The sequence below is a fragment of the Tenrec ecaudatus genome, chromosome 10 (assembly GCF_050624435.1).
Source record: "Tenrec ecaudatus isolate mTenEca1 chromosome 10, mTenEca1.hap1, whole genome shotgun sequence".
In the NCBI taxonomy this organism is placed as follows: domain Eukaryota; kingdom Metazoa; phylum Chordata; class Mammalia; order Afrosoricida; family Tenrecidae; genus Tenrec; species Tenrec ecaudatus.
The window spans coordinates 31,766,255-31,788,472 of NC_134539.1; the positions used below are offsets into that span (position 1 = coordinate 31,766,255).

The 22,218-nt window shown below is 45.5% G+C and overlaps 1 protein-coding gene across 1 annotated transcript; it reads right to left on the bottom strand.

Annotated features, from left to right (window-relative positions):
• Nucleotides 1-948: 948 nt before the first annotated feature.
• On the bottom strand, nucleotides 949-22,207 carry SPMIP6 (sperm microtubule inner protein 6). The gene is made up of 7 exons (XM_075558954.1): nucleotides 22,073-22,207; nucleotides 6,226-6,370; nucleotides 4,321-4,436; nucleotides 3,348-3,429; nucleotides 2,882-3,116; nucleotides 1,725-1,811; nucleotides 949-1,054 (listed from the first exon to the last, which is right to left on the bottom strand). The coding sequence occupies exons 1-7, from the start codon at nucleotides 22,205-22,207 to the stop codon at nucleotides 949-951; spliced, it is 906 nt and encodes a 301-aa protein (XP_075415069.1).
• Between the last annotated feature and the right edge of the window lie 11 nt (nucleotides 22,208-22,218).

A 22,218-nucleotide genomic window follows, 5' to 3' on the forward strand; every position in this document is an offset into this window, starting at 1 on the left:
TGCGAACTGGCATCGACTTGATGGCAGTGAGTTTAAGTGTTTTGGTGTTCAGGGAAAGCCCACCCAAGGTGGTCACCAATGAGCCTGCAGAACCATCCGAGAGAGGCTGAGGTTGCCAGGACTAGTCACCGGAGTTAACAGTGGTCTCCACGCCCTGTGATTGGGAGGACGGCATCCCCTGGGTATTTCATCTCCTCCCCTTCCCAACCTGGTTATTTACAGAGTCTAGTCGCTCCTTTGGGTGGCAGTGCTTAGAAAATGCCTGTGATACTCAGAGGCAATGTGCCTCTCTTCACACCTCTCTCCCTAGTGGACGGGGAGGGTGTGTAAGACTCAGGTTTCAGATTTTTTATAAAGAAAAATACTGGTGATCCCAAGGATTCCAGAGCACCCTACTCGATGCTTCCTTTGTTTTGTAGTTTACAATTTCTTGGTCTTGAGTTTTCCCCCTAAATCTGTTTTGGATTCCTTGAACTTGGGTAACAGAGTGAGCAGATAGACTGGGGGATCTCTGATGAGACTCTGGGAGCAGAGGTTGAGAGCTTTGGGTTTAGGAGCAGGACTGTAGTATGGACAATTCTGGGTCCAATGAGATGCAGGAAAGGCCAGTTTCAAGGGGATGGTGGAGATTGTCAGCTGGAGGGTCTTAGAGGATGTGTGTGTGTGTGTGTGTGTGTGTGTGTGTGTGTGTGCCCAAAAAGAGGAGTCTGTCCTGTGTAACTAGAGGAACCTGGGCTCTGGGGTGGAGAGGATGACACCAGTACTCATTGTCACCCAAGGGAAGCATTGATATTGTGGGGGAGGTGACTTAGGGTAGGGTAAACTTGCCAGAGACCTGAATGTGAGAACTCCCTGCCCCATCCTGCTGGGTAAGGACACAGTAGACAGCCTTTAGGGGTGAAGAGTTTCTTTATTGCTCACCCTCCTTGGCCTTAGAGGGCCCAGGCTCTACCAGTAGCCATACTCAGGATAGGTCTCAGACACAAACTCAGGGTGGATAACATAGTTGTTTTTCAAGGCACCGCCAGTCTTCTTGAAGTGACTTGTGTCCCATCTGTGGGGAAAGATGGGTCAGTCCTTTTGGATTCTCATTTATCTAATTGAACATATGACATGGATTCTCAATGATGGCTTTTATCTCAACATCGTGTCCCCTAACACAGGCTTTGGGACACACAGTTCCAATAGTAGGTCCAGCTGCTTGATTCCCAATACCTGCTCTTTAGCACTGACTCCTTACTTAAGTTCTGAACCCAATGCCCCAGATCTGTTGACTCTTAAGTCCCACTGCCAAACCCTGACTCCTCAATACCGGCCCCTTTGTCACTGGGGTGCATGGGGTGGGGTGAGGGACAATCTTCTATTTCCTAGCTTGCTTTGACTTCCTTAAAGAGCCCCGATGGCAGTGGTTTAAGCGAAAGCTCAGTGGTTTGAACCCACCAGCGGCTCTCCGGAAGAAAGATGTGGCAACTTCTGTCACCATTTAGCGTCTTGGAAACCCTATGGCGCAAGCTGTAGCTACTCCGTTCTACAGGATTGCTATGAGTCGGAATCCACCGGTGGCCAATGGGTTGGGTGTTCATTTTTAACTTCCTTGGGGCACTTGCGCCCCCTCGCGGCGCCTTCCCATCAGTGCACAGCAGCTGACAGTTCCCGCCCAGCATGTCCGCGGGCCTCACCAAGAGACAGCCTGCATTGTGTGTCTACTTGAGGGCGAGACTTACCTGAGGTTGGGGTACGGGTAGTATGACGGCTGGGGAGTTGTAACAACACATTGCATCCCGGGGCGGTGTTGGTAGGGAGAGGCAGCCCTGGAGGAGAAAGCGATGGGCGGGGCCTTAATCTCCAGCCTGGACCAGGCCTCAGGGCAGCACTCCAGGCTTCAATTGCCTCCCTCAGACGCTTTTTGAGGGCCTGGGGACTCACTGCCATCCAGTCAATTCTGACTCATAGCGACGCTATAGGACGGGGTAAAACTGCCCCCAGGACTTTCAGAAACTATTTACAGGAGTAAAGCGCCTCGTCTTTCTTCCGCAGAGTTGGCAGGTGGTTTCGAACTGCTGACCTTGCAGTTAGGAACCCAGCTCGCAACCACCTGGGCACCTCAGGGAAGTCTCTCAGGAAATCCCTCTCCCCCTAAGGCCCGGTTTTTGGCTGGGAGCACTCGACTTGGGGAGAGTCCCACGCCGGTGGTTGGAGGAGCTGGGAGCATCAGATCTTTGCTGGGACCCAGCGTTTTTTCCAGCTCCCAGGCGCTTTCCCGTACCCCTCCCCCCTCTCCACGGCTTTTTGCCCAGGCCTCACACTACCCGGTTGGGGGAGGAGGTGGGGTGTTACCAGGGCAGGGTTTCAGGACCCCATTCTGCCCAACTCTAGACTGTCAGGGTGCCGGGAGAGGGCCTCCCTAAGGAGGGTAGCGGGGCTCCGAGGAGGCATTTCCTGGCGTGTGTAGTTCCCAGCAGCGACTCTGCCCACTACCGACGGAGACCCGAGGCCCAAAAAAGAGAGGTCACTTTTCCCCAAGGGCACATGCTACCCCAGCTAGCGAAGACCTGCGTTCTCCTCTGGGTCCCGGGCCGGCGGGCCTGGGAATGGTGTGTCTGATGCCCTGGGTTTCTTTCAAAGACTCTCGGACTGGACCTCCAGAGCAAATCCAGGAGCCGGGATCCTTCGGGAAGGACAGGGGTCGGGGACTTGAGTGGACCTCAGGGTCGGCTCTCCAGCCCCGTGGGGGGGGCTCAGATTCCAAGGCGGGAGGGATGGAAGCTGCAGGGTCCACCCGGAGAGGGCAGGCGGCGGGGCGGGGCTTGTAGGGGCGTGGCCCCGTGGGCGTGGCTAGTCGGGGGCGGGGCCCGGCTGGGGCGGGCCAGGCCCTGCGGACCTTACAGTCGGCTGCGCGCAGCACTCGGGCAGCAGGCGGCGAGGGAGGCACGGCGCCCCGGTGGCGTAGTAGTCCATCCCGCGCATACAGTAATGACGGCCCGAGCACGTGCTTTCGTAACCCTGGAAGGGCAGGCGGCCCCGCAGCGGGTCCACGCAGCCGCAGCGGGGGGCGATCTGCGGCAGAGGCTGGTTCCGGGACAGCGAATTCAGCATGTTCACCACGACCTCGCGCTCTGAGCCCACGCCCCAAGCCCGGGAGTCCCAGAGACAGCGACACAGCGAGGGGAAGAGACAGGGCCGGGGCAGAGACAGAGAGCGAAGACACACACACACAAAAGAGGAGAGGCAGAGAGAATAGGGTTACACTCTCTCCAAGGCCCTCGACTTTCGCCAGGCCCTCAGCGCGCCCCCTCCCCCTCCCCCCCAGGGGCTGCCCCCTGCCCCCACCTCCGCAGCCCCGTTACCGTAGGCATTGAGTCGCTCCGATTTAGGCTTAGGGAGACACTCCAGAGGCATCCCTGCAACTACCGTCTCCGTCCCGGCCTCCTGGAAATGGCACGGGGGCAGCTTCAGCCGCTGACTGGCCAGAGCGGCTAACTATTTCTCTAAGGACAACCAGATCCTGCTGCACCTGCCCACTCCCCACCTCCTGCGCCCCAGTGTTTGGGGTTGTCTCCTGGCAGTAGGTGACGGGGAGTGGCCTGGCCCTCCCACGACCCTGCCTTAGAGCTTGCCTGGGAGGTTCGTCCTCCCGGTCTCTCTGGCTAGTTGATTCCGCCGAGCTGTGTCTCAGCGTCTCGCTAATAAAGGATTTTCAATCAGGCCTGCCCGTCAAAATCACCGGAGGAACTTGTTACAAATCTTGATGCTTGAAAAGTGCCAATTCAAAAGTTTTCAATCAGCCCGAGGTCAGTATCAGTCTGCGCTTAAGAGGGGCTGTTCTGACCACAATCCTCTCAGATGCCCTTGCACAGCGCCCGGCCCCCTAACTTCCAGGGAAATGCTCCTGAGATGTGCTGTCCTGGAGTGGCTTGCCCCCCACCCCCGCCCGTAGCCCCAGCTCACATCACAAAGGGGGGAGACTGGAACAAGGGTGCTTAGCTCATCCCTGTCACAGGGGCTGCACCACAGGGGGAGGGGACAAATGGCAAGTTTGATGGCTATACCCACCCACCCTCTCCCCAGAGACCAGTTAGAAATTGGCCCTTCGGGGAGCAATCTCCAGAGATTGGGACTCAGGGCCCGATACAGCCTCACTTCCGGGCTTCCTTGTTCCCTAGAAACGCAAACACTAGTGTTATGGGTGATGAAGAATCCTGGGGTATTGCTGGTGGGAGGAAAACGAGATACTGATGGCGAAATGCCCTTCCCTGTGGCCCGAATGGGGAGAGGGGACATATCCCAAACCTAGGCATTTGTGCTGGCCAAAGTCGATACCTTAGGCAGTGGGGGCAGACAGGTGGGATACTTGATCTTGGCCTGGCTGTGGTAAGGTCCTAGCCTCCAGGTGGCGTAGCGGTCATCATACAGATAGCCAGGGATGCATCTGTCTCCTGGATCATAGGGTGTGGAGATCAGACAGGGTTATTCCCAGCTCCCTCCTTTAAGTCCCCAATACAAAGCTGGGTCTCACGGACCTCCCTCAGGCCAGTCCCCTGGCCAAGCCTGGCCTCAAACTTGTCCTCAAAGCGACAGCCCATTCCCCACGCAGAGACACCCTCTAATGGGCCCTGGAGCAGCTGACCTGATCATGTGTCATCCTTGGATTGCCATTGCCGAATCAGCCAAGCTGGGAACAAGACCTTTAGGTTCTTCCTCTCCCTCATCAACATATCCAGGCACCAGCGTTTGCCTATTCTGCCTCCTGAAAAGCCACTTAAATCTGTGCCCCCCAGCTCACCCCTGTATCTCTGCAGTGCCTCAACAGGAGACAGGTTAATGAAGTTAACAGACAGGACACTGTAGCTAGACAGCCTGGGTTCCGGTTTCAGTGCTGCCAGTTGACTGTCAGCTTCCTCCACTTTAAAAGGAGGCAATGACGCTCTTTCATAGGGATGGGTGAGGTTTAAATGAGTTCGTATACAAACGTTAGGCACTCAGAACTATGTCAAGCACATGAATAGTTATTAGTAGTCTTCTGACCTCCCTGCCTCGTCTTTAAACCCCACCATCTACATAGAAGCTGCAGTACATTTCCACACATAATAATCCAACGAGACGCTCCCTACTTACACCCCTCCAAAGCCCGGCCAATTTGATCTTATTTTCTCTTCCCACTGCCCCTGCCCTGCCCCAGTAGTCTGAAAGAACAGGCATGAGTTATATTACAAAAGGAGGCCTGGAAGTCCTAAAGTGGAATGGGGGTTGGGGGTGGGGTGGATGTGCAACATTGGGAGTCAGAATTCTGGGTGGGAATGCTGAGTTCATGGTGTTTGGAAGCATCCAGGTAAAGATGACCAGAGTCTGATGGAGCAGAGTACAATTCCAGTGAGGGACAAGGACGGCTGTAGAGACAGGGTTTAGCTAACATAGCCTCAAGAAGAGTGAGGAGAGAAGAGTCCTGGACAGCACCCGGAGCTCAGAGAGTGAAACGCCTAGAGCAGGTCTCAGAAGGTAGGAAATTGAAGAGGCCCGTGAATTTGGCAATTAGAACAATATGAGCACAGCTTTAGTGTTTGAGAGTAGGAGATGCAGACTCTCAATTTCAGTTCATCATTCAACTCATTCAATAAATACTTATGAAGTCAAGGTTCTGTTTTAGGTGAAGGAGACACAGGTGTAGACAGATCATACACCTCCAACTAAATGAGAAAATCTTTAAAGTGTAAAAGAAGGGGCGGAAATAGAGACACTGAATATAGAATATGTTTCTGAGAATCTTGGCTGTGAAGAGCAGGAGCAAGATCCAGTTTGGACGCAGGCAGAGATTAGGCAGGGTTTTCAGGCTGAGGGGACAGAGGCATGGGAGGTAGAGCGATGCCTGATGGTGGGCGGGGGATGGAACAGAGCCACCAAGAAGATCGAGGCAGAGGCATCAGCTATGCGTGGAGGGGTGTTATGTGTCTGGGGGAGGGTAGTACTCTCTCCAGCGTTAAGGAGAAGATCCCAGATTCCCGTCCAGTTCTGAGGCACGGATGGGGGTTGGATCTCCTCCTCCAGGGCCAGGGTCACATCAGGTAGTTGGGTAGTTGAAGTGGGGTTGGTTAGGGAAGAAGCCGGACTCAGGAGGAGATAAGGCTGGTGTAGGATCACAGCAGAGGTTGAGACACAATTTTAGTTCAGGTTGGAGGTCATCATCAGGGCCACTGCTGGGTCAGGGTTAGGGGAGGGGTGAGACCCTACCTTCCTCTTGAGAGAGCCAGTACTTCTCAGGGAAATAGAGGTGATCTTGCATGGGATTTTTATAGCTGTAGTCATGCATGGCACATCTGACCATCTTCTGCAGGGCTTCCTGGTCCATGTGGTGCCCTGTGGTATGAGTCAGGCCCTGGGCAAGGGGAGAGGGCAGGTGGTGGCTAGGAACATAAAGACCCACCTCTGGAGTCCTGCTGGATCGAGGTCCAGGCCTTCTGGAGACCAGCCCAGGTGAAACCTCCCCTCTTCCCCCTCCATCTCCCTATGCCAGAGGGAGTCGTGCCAGTCTTGGCCCCCTCTGCAGTTTCATTGTTGGAATTACTCAGCCCTCCTTCCTTCCTATCAAGGCCTGGCACTGGCTCTCAGTCAGGGGGCGGTTCAGACTTTTTCATTGCTGCCTTGCCCTTGACTGGGAGCTCTTTGAGGACAGCCAGCCTGGGTCTTCCTGGTTTATTTCTTCCAGGCTGTGCACTATCTGTACAAGGCCTAGGTCTCCCTCAGGGTCAGATCCTCGGCATGACCAGGAGCCTCTGGAAGAGCTGGCTGCCTCATGCAGGTGAGGATTCTGGGAATTTGTTTCCCTGGAGAAGCGAAGTTTGGTGCTGGAGGGAGAGGCTGCTATTCTAACACTTAACTCCCTGCCTCTGACCTGACCCTGCCTCTGCTGGGGATCTAATATGATCCTTGACCCCAGACCTCACTGTGCCCTGGCTGCCTCTCACCCTCTCCTAATCTTTCCCCCTGGTCCATACCCTGGACCCCTTCTGCTTCTCGGGGTTCACGTCATCTCATCCCTTCATCCCTTTTTGGGTGGTTAGATGTGTGGAAGCCCAGATCAAAGCTTCCCATTGTCCTGAACAGACAGCAAGAGACACAGAAAGGATCTATTCCTTATAATGGACAGCGAGGTGCTGGGATAGTGATGTTATCTCTCCCAATTCCTCCTTATAATCGTAAGAGCAGAGGTTCTCCATAGTCAGGGACAATATCCTGTTGCTACCAGCACTCCCACCCACCTGAAAATCCCCAGGACAGGGACTTCTAGAATCATCTGTCCAGCTGAAGTTCAGTCTTGTGGATAGACCTGTACAGACACACTCCCATGTAAGTGGAGGTGAGACTGAATGTGGGAGTTGTAGGCACATAGCACTTCCTGAGCTTTACACACACATGCCCAGGTATGCACACAGATCTTTGTATCAGACGCACTCATAGACACACACTCATATACCCACAGAGCCAAGCTCTCAGCTGGAATACCAATTGAAATACTTCCACAAATGGATGCAAAGCCACTCATCTGTGCCACGAAATTTGGAAGACAGCTACCTGGCAAACTGGCATTTGTACCCATTCCAAAGAAAAGTGATCCAATAGAAAACAAAAATGATTGAGAAATATCATTAATATATGCATGTAAAATTTTGATAAAGATAATTTAAAAAGAAAAAAAGATTGTAAAAGTACATTGACAGAGAATTGCCAGAAATTCAAGTTGGATTCAGAAGCAAACATGGAATGAGAGACTCAAAGTTGATATCAGATGGATCTTGGCTAAAAGTAGACAATCCCAGAGATGCTTACATGAGTTTTGTTACCCCTACAAAGTTATTTGACTGTGTGGCTTGTAACAAATTGTGGATAACATTTCAGAGCACTTAATTGTCCCCATGTGGAATGTGTACATACAACAAAAGGCAATTTTTTTTATATAAAAAAGGCATGGTTTAAGATCAGGAAAGGTGTGTGTCAGCGTTGTTTATTTTCTCCATACTCATTCTATCTGTGTGCTGAGTACACAATCGAAGAAGCTAGGCTATAGGAGGCAGACTGAGGTACCAGGAATGATGGAAAACTCATTAACAATGTAGATGACACAACCTTGCTTGCTGCAAATGAAGACTTAAAACACTTACTGATTAAGATCAAAGACTACAGCTCTCTGTATGGACTACACTGCAACATAAAGAAAGCAAAACCCCTCACGACTGGACCAATAAGCAACAACCTGGCACATGGAGAAAGGATGGAAGTTGTCAGGGATTTCACTTCAGTTGGCTTCACCATCAACACTCATGGAAGCCGAAATCTTGGGTGGGGGAAAGTCTGCTACAAAAGACTTCCTGAGAGTGTTAAAAAGCAAAGATGGAAAAATAAAATAAGCCCAAGATGTCATTTTGGAACTCAGGTGCGCCTGACCCAAGTCATGGTATTTTCGGTCTCTTCGTCAACATGCGGAAAGCTGAACAATGAGGAAGGAAGACCTGAGCAGGCTTGGTGTCTTTGGAGTCCTGTGTCGGAGGAGAGTATTGAATCAGGGACGGCCACAGGAATGAACACATCTATGTTGGAGCCAGTACCCTCAGATGCACTTCAGAAGTGAGGATGGGGAGCTTTGGTCACATTAGTAGGTGGGACTCGGTCCTGAAGAAGGAGCTTGTGCTTGGTAAGATGGACGATTGATGTCAGATGGCTCTTGGCTGAAATCAGAGACACCCAGAGAGGTGGGTGGCACAGTGGCTGCAACAAGGGTCTCAAACACCAACCATTGTGAGGATGCTTCAGAACTGGGCGCTGTTTTATTCTGCTGTACAGGTGGTCACGATGCAGCAGAACCTATGTGATAGCCCCTAACAGCAGCAGCAGCAGCAGCAGCAGCAGCAGCAGAAATACAAGCATAAACACATCAAACACATACAGATACAAAAATGGTCATTTAGAAGCATGTTGACATTATCCACTGTTAGATATGTTCGTCTGTCCTCAGACGTGCGTAACTTTGAAGGTGTCTAATCTTTGATCTGTCCATGTTTCGAATAGAATACAAGGCTTACTGGAGGCTTTGAGCTGTGGGTAGAATTTGTCGACCATGAGCATCACTCTAGGGTGATCTGGACCATCTTTTGCAAATCCCGATGTCAGTATTGCAGGTCTCTGCTCTTGTACTGACAAGGTTCGTCACAAAAGATGCCCTTTACAAAGAATGTACAGATGTGCTTTATACAATTGATGTATGTATATGTATGGACTGTGATAAGAGTTGTATGAGCCCCTAATAAATTGTTAAAAAAAAAAGATGATGGCAACATATGTACCAATGTACTTGAGATAATGGATGTATGTATGGATTGTGATAAGAGTTGCATGAGCTCCCAATAAAATTATTTTTAAAAAAAGATGCCCTTTAAGCTCTAGCTTGAGAGTAATGACCTAGTTGTTGCTGTTCTGAGAACCCAATGGACAGGGCTGCTGGAAGCTTTCGCATTCAGTCTATGAAGGTCAACCTCTTTTATTATGGTATCCTTGACCTAACCTGTACTTGGATCCCCCAGTCCTGAGAGCCTCTCCAAAAAAATAAGCCTCTGACTTTTGCTGGCCTTGGTGTGGCAGTCACGCAATAGCGTAGACCAGAAAAGGGGCTTAGTGACTTTAATTTCATTTTTAAAAGGCTTTCAAATAATCCTTACTTTAGGTTTGGCTCTGTACCATCGTCAGTTCCAGAGAAACTTAGTACTGTCAATTCCCAAACCTCTGGAAAATTCTTCAGTTTTAAGTTTTATTATGTCTATAGATTCACTGTTGATTTCAGATTCAGCTTTCTCAGATCTGTTACATCAGTTACCATTTACTTTTCAAACTTTGGTTACCCGTCCCCTCTGCTTTCTCTGCATGATCTGGCTCGATGATTTAAATATCCATTTACTGTAGCTGTAGAGAAGTTTCAGGAAAGAGCAACAATGCATGTATTTAATTCTAACCCAGAGGGTTATTTATATATTCTACATTATGAATGGTCAGTTATACAAATATTTTCATTTTCTTCATGTCTTTGATGACTAGAAATTCCTAATTTTAACATAGTTGAATTTATCAATCTCTTCTTTTGTGGTGACTGTTTTCTGTATCTTGTTTAAACAATCTATCCATATTCGATAAAGGAGCCATTGTCCTATCTTTTTTTCTAACAGTATACAGTTTTACTTTCTATACTTAAGTCTTTAATGGGTCAGTAGTTGCTTTTTGGGTTTGGTGTCAGGTAAAGACTACTTTTATTTGTATCCGTATGGATAACTAATTGTCCCATTAAGTAGTCTATTTTTCCAGAGATTTGTAATGCCACTCAAGGCTGGTGTATCTTTTCCCATAGCTTTACTTTAAACTATTTCTGTTGTATATTGTTTCCATCTATGTGTGGATCTGGTCCTAGTCTGTTCTATTCAATAATTTGTCTATCACTACAGTAATACTATACTTTATTAATTTCTATAATTTTATAACAAAACCAATGAGTTGTGGCCTGGTATTAATATTTGATTGGGAAAAATTTTTTTTTTTGGTTAGGGCAAATTCTCTTTTTCAGGAGTACATTAGTTATTTCTTGGATCTCTGCTTCTCTGTTTAAGTTTTAGGAATGGCTTATTAAATTTATGAAATAATTTATTGGGATTTAATCAGAATTGCATTGAGTCCCTATGATAATGACTTCTATTCATGAACATGTTATTATTTATCCATTTATATAAGTACTTCAAAGTGTTTAATAAATTGAAAATATCCATACAGTTTTGCACATATCTTGTTAAATTTATTACTAGGTGCTTTACCTTTTGATCTTAGAATTAATGATGTATTTAAAAATGTGATAGAATTTCTTTTCTCATATTCATCCAACTGCCTACATTTCATGATATCTAATAATTATAGATTCTCTATATAAAATTGTATTATTTGTAGGTTATGACGTTTTTATTTCTTCCTGTCCTATCTCCACATAGTTTTCTTGGTGTTCTGGCTAGGAGCTACCATACATTCTTGAATATCAGTACAGTAGTGATAGTGAACATCTTTGCCTGGATCCTGATTTGAGAAAGGACTCTAAAATCACTATTCACAATAGCCAAAAGATGAACATAACCTAAGTGCTGTCAACAGATGAAAGGATAAACAAAGTCTGGTATGGACAATGGAATCCTATGCATTCATAATGAGTAATTCTCAAAATAGAATATGGATGAATCGAGATTATTAAGTAGAGTGAAATAGCCAATCCCAGAAGGACAAGTACTTTGTGGTCTCACTGTTATAAAGAGACAGGAATAGGCTACATATTGAAACCAACGTTCACCAGTGGTTTCCAGGGGCAGGGATCACTCTCCATACAGTGACGCTTGTTATATTTGGTGATGAGAAAGGCAACCCCCAATGTGAGTCAAGTGGGCACAGCCTGACCAAGGCAAATGAGGTCAGTAAGAAGCACACAAGGAAAAAAGGACTCTTTTCTCTTGGTAAATCCTGACATCCACAACTTTGCAACAAAAACAAAAAAAAAAAAACATGAGCGTGATTACATATGTATGTATATATGCATACAAGTGGATCAGTATATGTGTTTGTGTGTACATATGGGCATATATAGATGTATCCATATGCAGATATATGTACATGTGAGTATATGTATGCACATAAATTTATGCCCAAGAGAGCACATAATAGCAAGGGAATGTCTTAGACTTAACCAAGATTGGTTTACAGACTATGGTTATAAGTCTTTATGTGCCTGGAGTAAAAGAGAAAGAAAGGAATCAGAGACTCTGAGAAGAAACGGGTCCACAGGCCTAACTGCCTCCATACAGAACAATCTCATCCATCCTGAGACCAGAACTAGATGATGCTCAGAGGGCCCTGCCAGCTGAGCTACTCAGGAATACTGGAGGCGGATCCTGATAAAACTGGAGAAAAATGTGGGACAGAATTCAAATCCTTAAACAGTCCATACTTACTGGACTAGTTGTGACTAGTGGATTCCAGGAGACTAGCACCATAAAATATCCCTTAGCCCTTGAACCAAAACTATTCTATGAGCTCACCTTTTAGCTGAATAACAAATTGGCTAAAAAAGAAACGATACCGCCATGGGTACTGTGTTCCTTAAAAAATATATATATATATCAGATGAAATGGTCAACACTTACTGTAAAGCAAAGATGAAAAGGCAAACGAGCAGGGAGACTAGATTACTGTGAAGGGAACAACCTGAATGGATATGGTGAGAAAGTTGACACACTGAAAAATGTAACCAATGCCACTGAACTAACTGGGAACATAATTTTCTGTGTAAGCTTTCACCAAATGCACCCACACATCCACTATATATATGTATATGAACATGTGTATGCACAGATAGCAATTCGAGGGAGGTGCAGGACCAGGTGGTGCTTGGTTCCGTTTACAGAGGCTCACTAGGAAGCAGAATTAACTTGACAGCACTGGGTTTGCGTACGTATATGTGAATACTCACAACGGTTCATCAGAAATTATGTTGGCTGCCTTCTTTTGGTCTTTATTAGTTCAGGACATTTCCTTTGATTTTTCTTAAAACATTTTTTGTAAAAAATCATGACTAGTATTGAGTTTTGTTGTTAATTGAGGTCACGTTAGTGCCGGCTCATGGTGGCTCTGTGTACAATAGAATGACATATCACCCAGTCCCGGCCATCCTTGCACCTGTTCTTATGTTTGAGCCCATTGTTGCTGCCACTGTGTCAGTCCATCTCATCAAGGGCTTTTTTTTTGTGCTGTCCCTCTACTTTACCAGGCTGATGTCCTTCTCCAGCACTGTTCTGTCCTGACAGAATGTTCAAAGTACATAAGACGAAGTCTCACCATCCTGGCCTCTAAGGATTATTCTGGCCGTACTTCTTCCAAGACGGATTTGATGGTCCTTTTGGCAGTCTGTGGTACTTGGCATTATTCTTTGCCATCACCAGAATTCAAATGGACGGATTCTTCTTGGGTCTTTCTCAAAGTAACCTGCTTGCTTTTCAACACCTAAAAGAGGTCATGTGCCACAAATTTACCCAAAGCAATGTATCTTTTGATTTCTGCATTGCTGTCTCCATGAGTATCGATTGTGGATCCAAACAAGAGGAAATCCTTGCCAATTTCAATCTTTTTTTCTATTGACTGAGATTTACCTATTGGTCCATTGGGAGGAGTTTGGTTCTCCTTTGCCTTGAGTCGTAAACCATACCGGAGACTGCATTGATCTTTGATCTTGCAGCATACTTTGGCCGCATACTTTGATCTTCACCAGCAAGCGCTTCAAGTTCTCTTCACTTTCAGTAAGCAAGGCTGTGTCATCTGAATGTAACAGGTTGTTAAAAAACAACAACAACCTTCCCTCAATTCTGATGCCGCGTTCTTCTTCCTACAGTCCAGCTTCTCTGATGATTTGCTCGGCGTACAGACTGAGTAAGCGAGGTGAGAGGATCCAGCCCTGACGCCCACCTGTCCTGATTTTAAACCATGCGGTATTCCTTTGTTCTGTTTGCACAACTGCCTCTTAATGGTCACTATGAGTTGGGATGGAATGATAGCAATGAGTTTTGTGGGGGGTATTTTTATGAAATAGTTTTACTGGGTGCTCTTACATCTATTATCACAATCCATACATTCATCCATTGTGTCAAGCACATTTGTACATATGTTGCCATCATAATTTTCAAAGCATTTTCTTTCTACTTGAGCCCTTGGTATCAGCTCATTTTCCCCCTCCCTCATGAACCTTTGATAAGTTATAGATGATCATTTTCATATCTTCCATCGTCCTCGGTCACCTTTCACTCACTTTTCTGTTGTTCATCTCCCTGGGAGGGGGGTTATTTATTGACCCTTGTGATTGATGCCTCCTCACTCCCCCCATCTTCCCCTTATTCTCCTGGTATCTCTATTCTCATTGTTGGCCCTGAGGAGTTTATCTATCGTGGATTCCCTGTGTTGCGGGCTCTTATCTGTAGCAGTGTGCATGTTCTGGTATAATCCGATTTGTAAGGTAGAGTTGAGGTCATGATAGTGGGGTCTGGGGTGGAGGAAGCATTAAAGAACTAGAGGAAAGTTGTGTTTCATTGGTGCTATACTGCACCCTGACTGGATCATCTCTTCCTTATGACCCTTTTGTGAGGGGATGTCCATTTGTCTACAGGTGGGCTTTGAGTCTCCACTCCTCATCCCGCTCCCCATGAGTTTTGTGTTTTTTAAAATAGAATTTTAGCACCTGTTATTTCTACATCGTTTCAAAACAGATTTACTGAAGTATAGTTTACGCACCATAAAACTCATCCATTTTACTCAAAACAGCTTAGAGATTCCTAACTAAGCTTACCGTGTTGGGCAACTATCACCACAGTAGAGTTTTGGATCATTTCTATCACTTCAAAAAGGCCTCTCGTGTGTTTTCTGCATATTTTGTGATCATCTTGTGCTTTTCTCCTTGAATCTGTTCGTGTAATGAATGATATTTATAGATTTTTCCCTAATGTTAAACCATCCTTAAATTTCTGGAATTAACATAACATAGCCATCATAAATTATTTTTATGCTTTGCTGGGTACAGTTAGTTAATATTTTATTTCCAATTTTGGTATCTAGTATCTGAACTAGGCTATAATTTTCTTTCACTGTTCTTGATTGGTTTCACATCAGCTAAACTGATTTCTTAGAATAAGTTGGGAGGCATCCTCTTTTCCCCTATTCTCTGAAGGAGTTTGTTTAAGATAGAAATAAATTGTTTAACATTGGAGGAGCACAGCTGTATAATTATGTGGATGTTTTCTTTGTGGGGAGTTCTAAAATCACTGACTTAAATACCGTTCTATTTTTCTTTTTCGCAAGTTGTATTTTTCTAGAATCTGTTTATTTTATGTAAGTTTTCCATTTTATTAACATAGCGTTGTTTTCTATTCTAAACTTTTCTTCTCAATTTAAGGTTATGCTTCTTTTATTTATTCTTGCTTGCTTGCTTTCTTGATTACTCTCTCCAAAGGTTGGTCTGTTTTACGAGTCTTTTCAAAGAATCAAATTTTGACTTTGTTGAAGATTTGTTTTCTAGTTTGTTAATTTTGCTCTTAGTTTTACTATCTCCTATTCCATTTTATCTACATTTATTCTGCCCCCTCTCAAACTTCTTTAGTTTGATGTTGAACCCACGAATGAGTTTCCTGTTTTATTGTCTAAGGATTTCTCCAAGTACAACTTTGGCTGTGTCCCACAAGTTTGGACAGGCAGTCTTTTCAGTTCTGGATATGCTTCCATTTTTTTATTTCTTATTTTACCCATTATTTCAAGTGATGTTTTGTTTTAAAACTAATGAGGATTTTGCTTAGCTTTTTTCATTGCTGACCTGTAATTTAATTGCTCTGAGGCTAGAGGCTGCAGTTTTATGACGTCGGTCTTTTGGGTCCTGTTAACACTTGTTTTATGATCTAGTACTCGGTCAATTTTTATAGTGTTCTTTGTGTTTTTGCCGCTACAGTTAATGGATTCAGGCTCATAGTTATGTTTAATAAATCAAGCTTGTTAATTGTATTTTCAAGAGTTTTAGTTTTTGATTCTTTGCTTGACCCATCAGTAATTGAGGCGTGTTAAACTGTAGTGGATTTCATAAATTTATCTTTCCAACAATTTTATTAGGCCAATGCAAATGTATAGTTTCTTTCTAATGTAATACAACCTTGCTATTTATGCAGTGATCCATCTAAAAGTGTGGCTGCTTTTGTCTTAACTTTGTGTTGCTGTACATGTATCAGGTAGGATTGGAGCAGAACCAGTATGAATTATACAGCAACAGGTATTTAGTATAAAGATCAGGTTTTCCAAAGTTGTGGAAACACTTAAGAACTTATGCAAAACTGTTGTTTCTGCAGCTCTTATTGAGCCTAATGTTGTATAGATCAACCTGGCTGCCAATCAGGGAAGGAGGGTGGGACATGAAGTGGGGGAGAGCAAGGATGAATTGGACATCAGGAGGAGACCCTAGAAGTGATGTCTACCCGCCTCTCCAATCTTGATGAGCTAGCTGGCCTTCAGGACAATCTGGTGCCCTTCACGGACAGCTGCCCGCACACCTCACTTCTTAGTTGCGCCTTCTGAACCGCAGTTACGAACCACTTACGAAAGGGAATTGTGCAGTGTAGTTCCAGCTAGTTATGCAACCCCATGGCCTTTGGAGCCCTGGTGGTGTAACAGTTACACGTTGGGTTGCTAACTAAACTGTCAGCAGGTCGAAACCACCACTAACCTCTCCACAGGCGACTCACTGGCAGTGAGTATGTTTTTTGTTTTGTTTCCTAAAATAGCTGGAGGCTCCTGTGGAACTGTTTCTTTCAACTGAGTGCTATTGGTTTGCAATATTTTAGTTTTTTAAATTAAAATCATTTTGTATAGATGCTTGCTTGAATTTACCTCAGATTTACAATTTTCTTAGCTCAATGCTACTTCTCCTCCACTCCCTCTGCCTGCACCCCGCCCAAGTCCCAGGAGTCACCAAATTCTGAATTTTATTTCCCTGCAAGAACAAAAGATTCTCTCAGCTCCTTCAGTGACCAGTAAAATCATCAGGCAGGAAAACATTTCCTTAGATGGGCTTCTGGTCGTTAAAATGAATGGCATGCACAGACCCGTTCCAGATCGGGCTGAACTAGAACCAGGAGGACAGGGTGGTCTGAGAGCAACTCCCCGTGGTCACGTGGGCGTCTGAGGAGGGCGGGCAGGAGTGTCTGGAAGGGCTGTCACCATTACGTCTTGCCTCTCAGACTTCTCTATCTGTTCTGTGTTCTGGTGAATTTCCTTCACGCTTCTTTCTTTCAGGTCACGGACACCCTTCAGCGGGGGTCTAGCTTTTTACCCTGTCAGTTTTTTATTTGAACAAACAATACCCACCCACCCGCTTTTTTTTACACTTGTCTGGTCTTTTCTTTCTTTTGGTTTCTTTCCTTTGCTGTTGTTGAGCATACACACAGCAGAGCAAACAGCCGCTCAACAGTTTCTGCAAGCAGAGTTTGGGGACAGTCAGGATGTTCTTCAAGTTACACAATCATTCTCATCATCCTTTCCCAAGTTGTTTCTCTATTAACATAAACTCCCTGCCCCGCTAAGTGTCCTATTGAATCGTTCAAGTCTCTGTTGTTCACTTGACTCCACACACACAGTTCTTGGGGCCCTGGAGGTGTAGGGGTTAACACGGGGCTGCTACCTGCAAGGTCCGAAGAGAGCCTACAGGCACTCCATGGAAAAAGAGAAGGCTCCTTAAGCTTGACAGCCTCACAAGTCCACAGGGGCAGCTCTCCTCGGGCCTGTGTGTTGAAATAAGCTCCATGGCAGTGAATTTCTTTGGTTTTGGATAGAGTTCTTTTGAGAGCATAATGCTCAAGGCAAACCTCCTTTAACTGGTTACTGTGATCTCAGGGCGATGTCTCACCTACCTTCCTTGGTTGCAGATGTCTCAACACCATAAGAATGTGAAAATATGTCCTGCATTAGCTCCCTTTTGATCAGGATTCAACTGCAGCACCTTCATGAAAATGTTCAGTAATGGTAGCTGAGCACATCCAGTTCTCTGGTCTCATGTCAGAGGAGGCAGTTGCTCATGGAGGCAGTTAGCCTCGGCCTCCCTCTCCTCCCTCTGCTGCTCCGGGTGAATAGAGACCGATTGCTGGGCCTTGTGGGGTGGGGTGGGGGGGCTACTTGAAGCTTTAAATAGCCCAGCATAGCAATGAACTAGGAGGTGGGACAGAAAGACTAAACATACTATTAGGCAAAATTAACTGAGATGTCTTATGAAACCATGACCATATAAGGAGGCACCCCCCCAAAAAAAGCAGATTTTTTTTCAAAGCTATGTATTTAAATTTTTTACAAAACAACCTTATCACCTTCAAAGTACTCTCCATTACACTTAATACATTTGTCAAATCTGCGATTCTATTCTTCGAAACATTTTTCAAACTCATCTGTTTGGATGGCTGACTGCACCTCCCTCGTTTTTTCTTCTTCACCTCTTCTACATTGTCAAATCACTGTCCTTTCATGTCCCTCTTCATTTGAGGAAACAAGAAGTCGCACAGAGTGAGGTCAGGTGAGTCAGGTTCATGGGGCACTAGAGGCATGTTGTTTTTTGCCCCAAACTGGTGCACTGAGATGACTGCATGAGCAGGTGCATTGTCAGGGTGGCAAAACCAGTCCCCCATTTGCCACAAATCAGGCCTTTTTTTTTGTCACATATTGTTATGCAATCTTTTCAGACCTCTAACTAGAAAACTTGATTAAGTCTTTCCTGGTGGGACAAACTCCAAATGCACTATCCCCCTTACATCAAAAAACCCCAAACGAGCATTATCTTGGTCTTTGATTTCACTTGACGCGCTTTTCCAGGTTGTGGTGACAATGGCATCTTCCACTGGCTTGATTGATGTTTGTTTTCAGAGTTATAAGAATCACACCATATCTGTCACCAGTAACGACCTTGGGAAAAAAAGTCTGGGTCACCTCAGAGCTGTTTTTTCAAACCACAGCATGTTTCCACTCAATGCTTTTTCCTGGTCAGTCAGAACCCAATGTGCACATTTTGCAGCGACCCTTCTCCTTCCCAAATCATCCATTAAAATTCGCTGAACCAAGCTCCAAGACAGTCCAGATCACTTCCCCAGCTCTTCCATGGTCCACCATCAGTCTTCAAGCACACGTGCACACATTTTGTCCACACTTTTTCCCGTTAGGGAAGTTGAGGAATGTCTAGAATGAGTCTTGTCATCAATTGACTTTTCACCTTTCTTTGAAATGAAAAAAGCAAATCACTCATACACTTGAGTTTTTCCCATAGCTGTGTCCCTGTAAATTATATTCAACATCACAACTGTTTCTGTGGCTTTTTCCCGAGCAGGAAAAACAATTTCACAGCCGTTTAACTCCACACCAAGGAACCAAATCCCATGTGATGTTTGGGTGTCCATAGCACTCTCAGCAACCACTCTTTCCTTTTGTCTTACTGTGAATATATCCATCACACAACTATTGCCAGTTCAATTTTTACAGGTGTACAATTTACTGACAGCAATTAAACAATCAGTTGTCCAACTCGACTTTTAATTCACGTGATTTTTTCCCATCATTTTTTCCTTCTCCTGGTAACCAACCACTAAACAACTTAGGTCTCTATATATTTGCCTGTTTCTGTCTTTGATGTAAATGGGGTCAGTCAGTATTTGTCCTTTAGTGATTGCCGGATTGCACTCAGCATGATGGCTTCATGCTCCATCCATGCTGCAGGGCGCATGGCTTCATTTCCCCTATTGGACGAGCGGTGTTCCACTCTAGGTAGGTACCATACTCGGTCTTCCCCCGCGTCACCTGGGTTCTTTACTCCTTGGGCTGTTGTGACTGGTGCTACAGCGAGCACTGGGGTACCTGTTGAATCTCTGCTTTCAAGTCTTTTGGGTGTATACTTAGGAGTGGAGTTGCTGGGTCACATGGTATTTCTATTTTGAGTTGTATGGGGAATTACCACTCTTCTCCATAATGGCTGTACCATTTTGCATTCCCACACGGCTGCCTTTCTGTTATTCATTCTGGTTTATTTTGTTTTCACAACATAAAATGGATTTCGTCTGATTATTTTTTTATAGTCTCTTGTTGCTTGCTTATTTTGATGATTTCACACAGTATTTGATTTTTTTCTTTATAATAATTATCTTGTTTTAATTCCAATTCCAAATTAGACCTTGGGGTTTCATTCTATTGCTTGTTGTTTCTATCGATGGCCTTTAGAGTGGGTTGTTTCTTTGTGCCTCCCACTGTGTTTATATTTAATTGACCTTAGTTTGAAGGGTACTTAGAAAACAACTTTGAGGATGTTTCTCAATAGAGTAGATTTATGAGTCTCCTGTGTATAAGTGTATTACCAGTGGTGATAGTGACAGAGGATGAGGGGAGGAGGGACAGGGAAACGGGATCATTATTGAGAGGGCTTCAAAAAGTTGATGGAAAATGGTTTTAAAATATAATAGATTTTTCCACAAACTTATTGAAGCCCCATGTATTAAATTGAGACTGTGCTGTTCCCCTTTCTGATTCAGGTTAGGATTTGCCCGTCTAGTCCTTCTAACTTTCAGCTAGTTTAAGGTTTAGGCTTTTAAAAAAATCATTTTATTGGGGGCTCCTACAACTCTTATCACAATCCATCCATCCATCCATTGTGTCAAGCACATTTGTACATTTGTTGCCATCATCCTTCTCAAAACATTTTCTTTCTTCTTGAGCCCTTGGTATCAGCTCCTCATTTCCCCCCTCTCCCCACTCCCCAGGGCTGAGGCTTCTGCACGCAGTTCTGACACGAGCATTTGTTCTCAGGGCACTGTCTTCCAAGCACATTTACCACCCACTTCCATGAGAATCCTAAACAAAATCAAAATGTGTTTTTTATACAGGCTCTAGTTTTGAAGCCAGAAGGCTTGTCAGAGTTCCTAGACCATCAGACTATAAGAAACAGAAATCTTTGCTTCATTCTGAATCCTACTGCGCTCTAGTTTTCATTCCATTTCAATAACTACAGCTGTTCCAGCCAGGTGACCACGGGTTACCATGCTCAAGAGATCCCTTCTAGTGCCTGCATCATTGGACAGCACCGACATTTGTCCCAGAATGCTCTCCCTAACTTTCCTGGTCTCTCTCTGCTTCTCTGGCTGTATTTCTGTTACCTTTTGTGCTTCTTCTTGAGCTACCTGTACCCCTTAAAGGTTGGTTGTCACCAAAGTTCTGCCCTTGGCCATTTTGTTACTCTTCTTTGACAATCTCATCTACTCTCTATGACGTTGGCTGCCACATGTATGTTGATGATTCAAAATCCATACTTGTAGCCAGACTGCTTCCCTTTGCTTCAGATTCTTACCCATCAGATTCTATCCTGGATGGCCTCAGAATATGTTTGTTCCCAAATGAACTCCAAATAGCTCTCTAATAGATGGTTCCAAATCTGCGTTGGTAGCGCTGCTATTCCTCCAGTGGCCAGAGCGCAACATTCTGGAGTCATCTTTCCCTTCTTCTTATATCCAGTTGGCGACCAAGATCTTTTGATCTACTTAACATCTTCTCTTATTGGAGGTGGAAAAGCAGGTACTCTCGCATTTTGCTGGTGGGAATGTCAACGGGGAATCCCTACTTACCAGGGCATGTTCCGTATTGGGCCACCCGACTTTATTAACTTGTTTACAGAGAGCTCCTGGAAGGCAGTGTCTGGTACTTCATGTTTGTATCTGGTGTGCCTACATCATGCCTGCCAAATGTAGGTACTTGGGCACATGTACGTAACAAAGTTTTTTTGGGTGATACACATAGATAAATTCTCTTAGGCAAGGTCACAAACTCACCAATCTTCTATTTTGTGCGAGCTGCATACATCCATTTGATCACCTGTATTCAGGCACCGACACAGAGACAGGAAAAAGGAGACACACCTACAAGCCATTGCCTGTCCTGTCCCACAGGCACACACCAGAGTAGATGGGGTCCTGCCTCAGGGAATCTGCACTTCCTGATCTCTCTGCCTGGGAGCCCCCCCCCCCTTCCTTTTTCCCTCGGCTCTTCACATGGCTAGTGCTCTCTCATCGTTCCAGCATCAGTGCAGTGTCCCCTTCAGAGAGGCCAGCCCCTCTTTCCCTCCTTCCATGACCTCCCTAGCCCTGTCATTCTCCTGGGTTATTTCCAATTCTATCACTGTTTATTTTCTGTACAGAAATTTGGGCAATGTATAAAAATACTGCTGACTACCTGTCCCTCTCCATCTCCTAGGCTGATGTCATTTCACGAGGGCAAGATCTGGTACTATTCACCACTGGAAGTTCTGTGCTAAGAAAATGACTAACGAGCCCACACACACATACACATAAAGCTCCAAAGAATGACGGTCACCTGTCGACAACCACACACCACCAGTCAGTCCTCCTGATAGCTAATCCCTGGCCATACATTCAGGCCTTTCCTCCCACTCCCTCCAACCTCCACTTACCGGGGTCACAAACTTGTTGGGCTCCCAGGCCCACATGGCTGGGTCCTTATACACCTCCTTGATGGAGGTGGGAGCTCGGTAGGAGTCAGTGTAGGTGCTGATGGGAGTCTTGGTCTTACGGGAGAAGAGGAACATGGTGGGGTAGA

What these genes read in the sequence shown, in the direction of transcription:
- SPMIP6 (XM_075558954.1), bottom strand. Translation starts at nt 22,207, where the DNA reads ATGTTCCTCTTCTCCCGTAAGACCAAGACTCCCATCAGCACCTACACT. An exon ending in GTCTGCCCCCACTGCCTAAG is followed by an intron (nt 3,430 to 4,320) that starts GTATCGACTTTG and finishes TGCCATTTCCAG; the next exon opens with GAGGCCGGGACGGAGACGGT. An exon ending in TACCCGTACCCCAACCTCAG is followed by an intron (nt 1,055 to 1,724) that starts GTAAGTCTCGCC and finishes CTTTCCCCACAG; the next exon opens with ATGGGACACAAGTCACTTCA.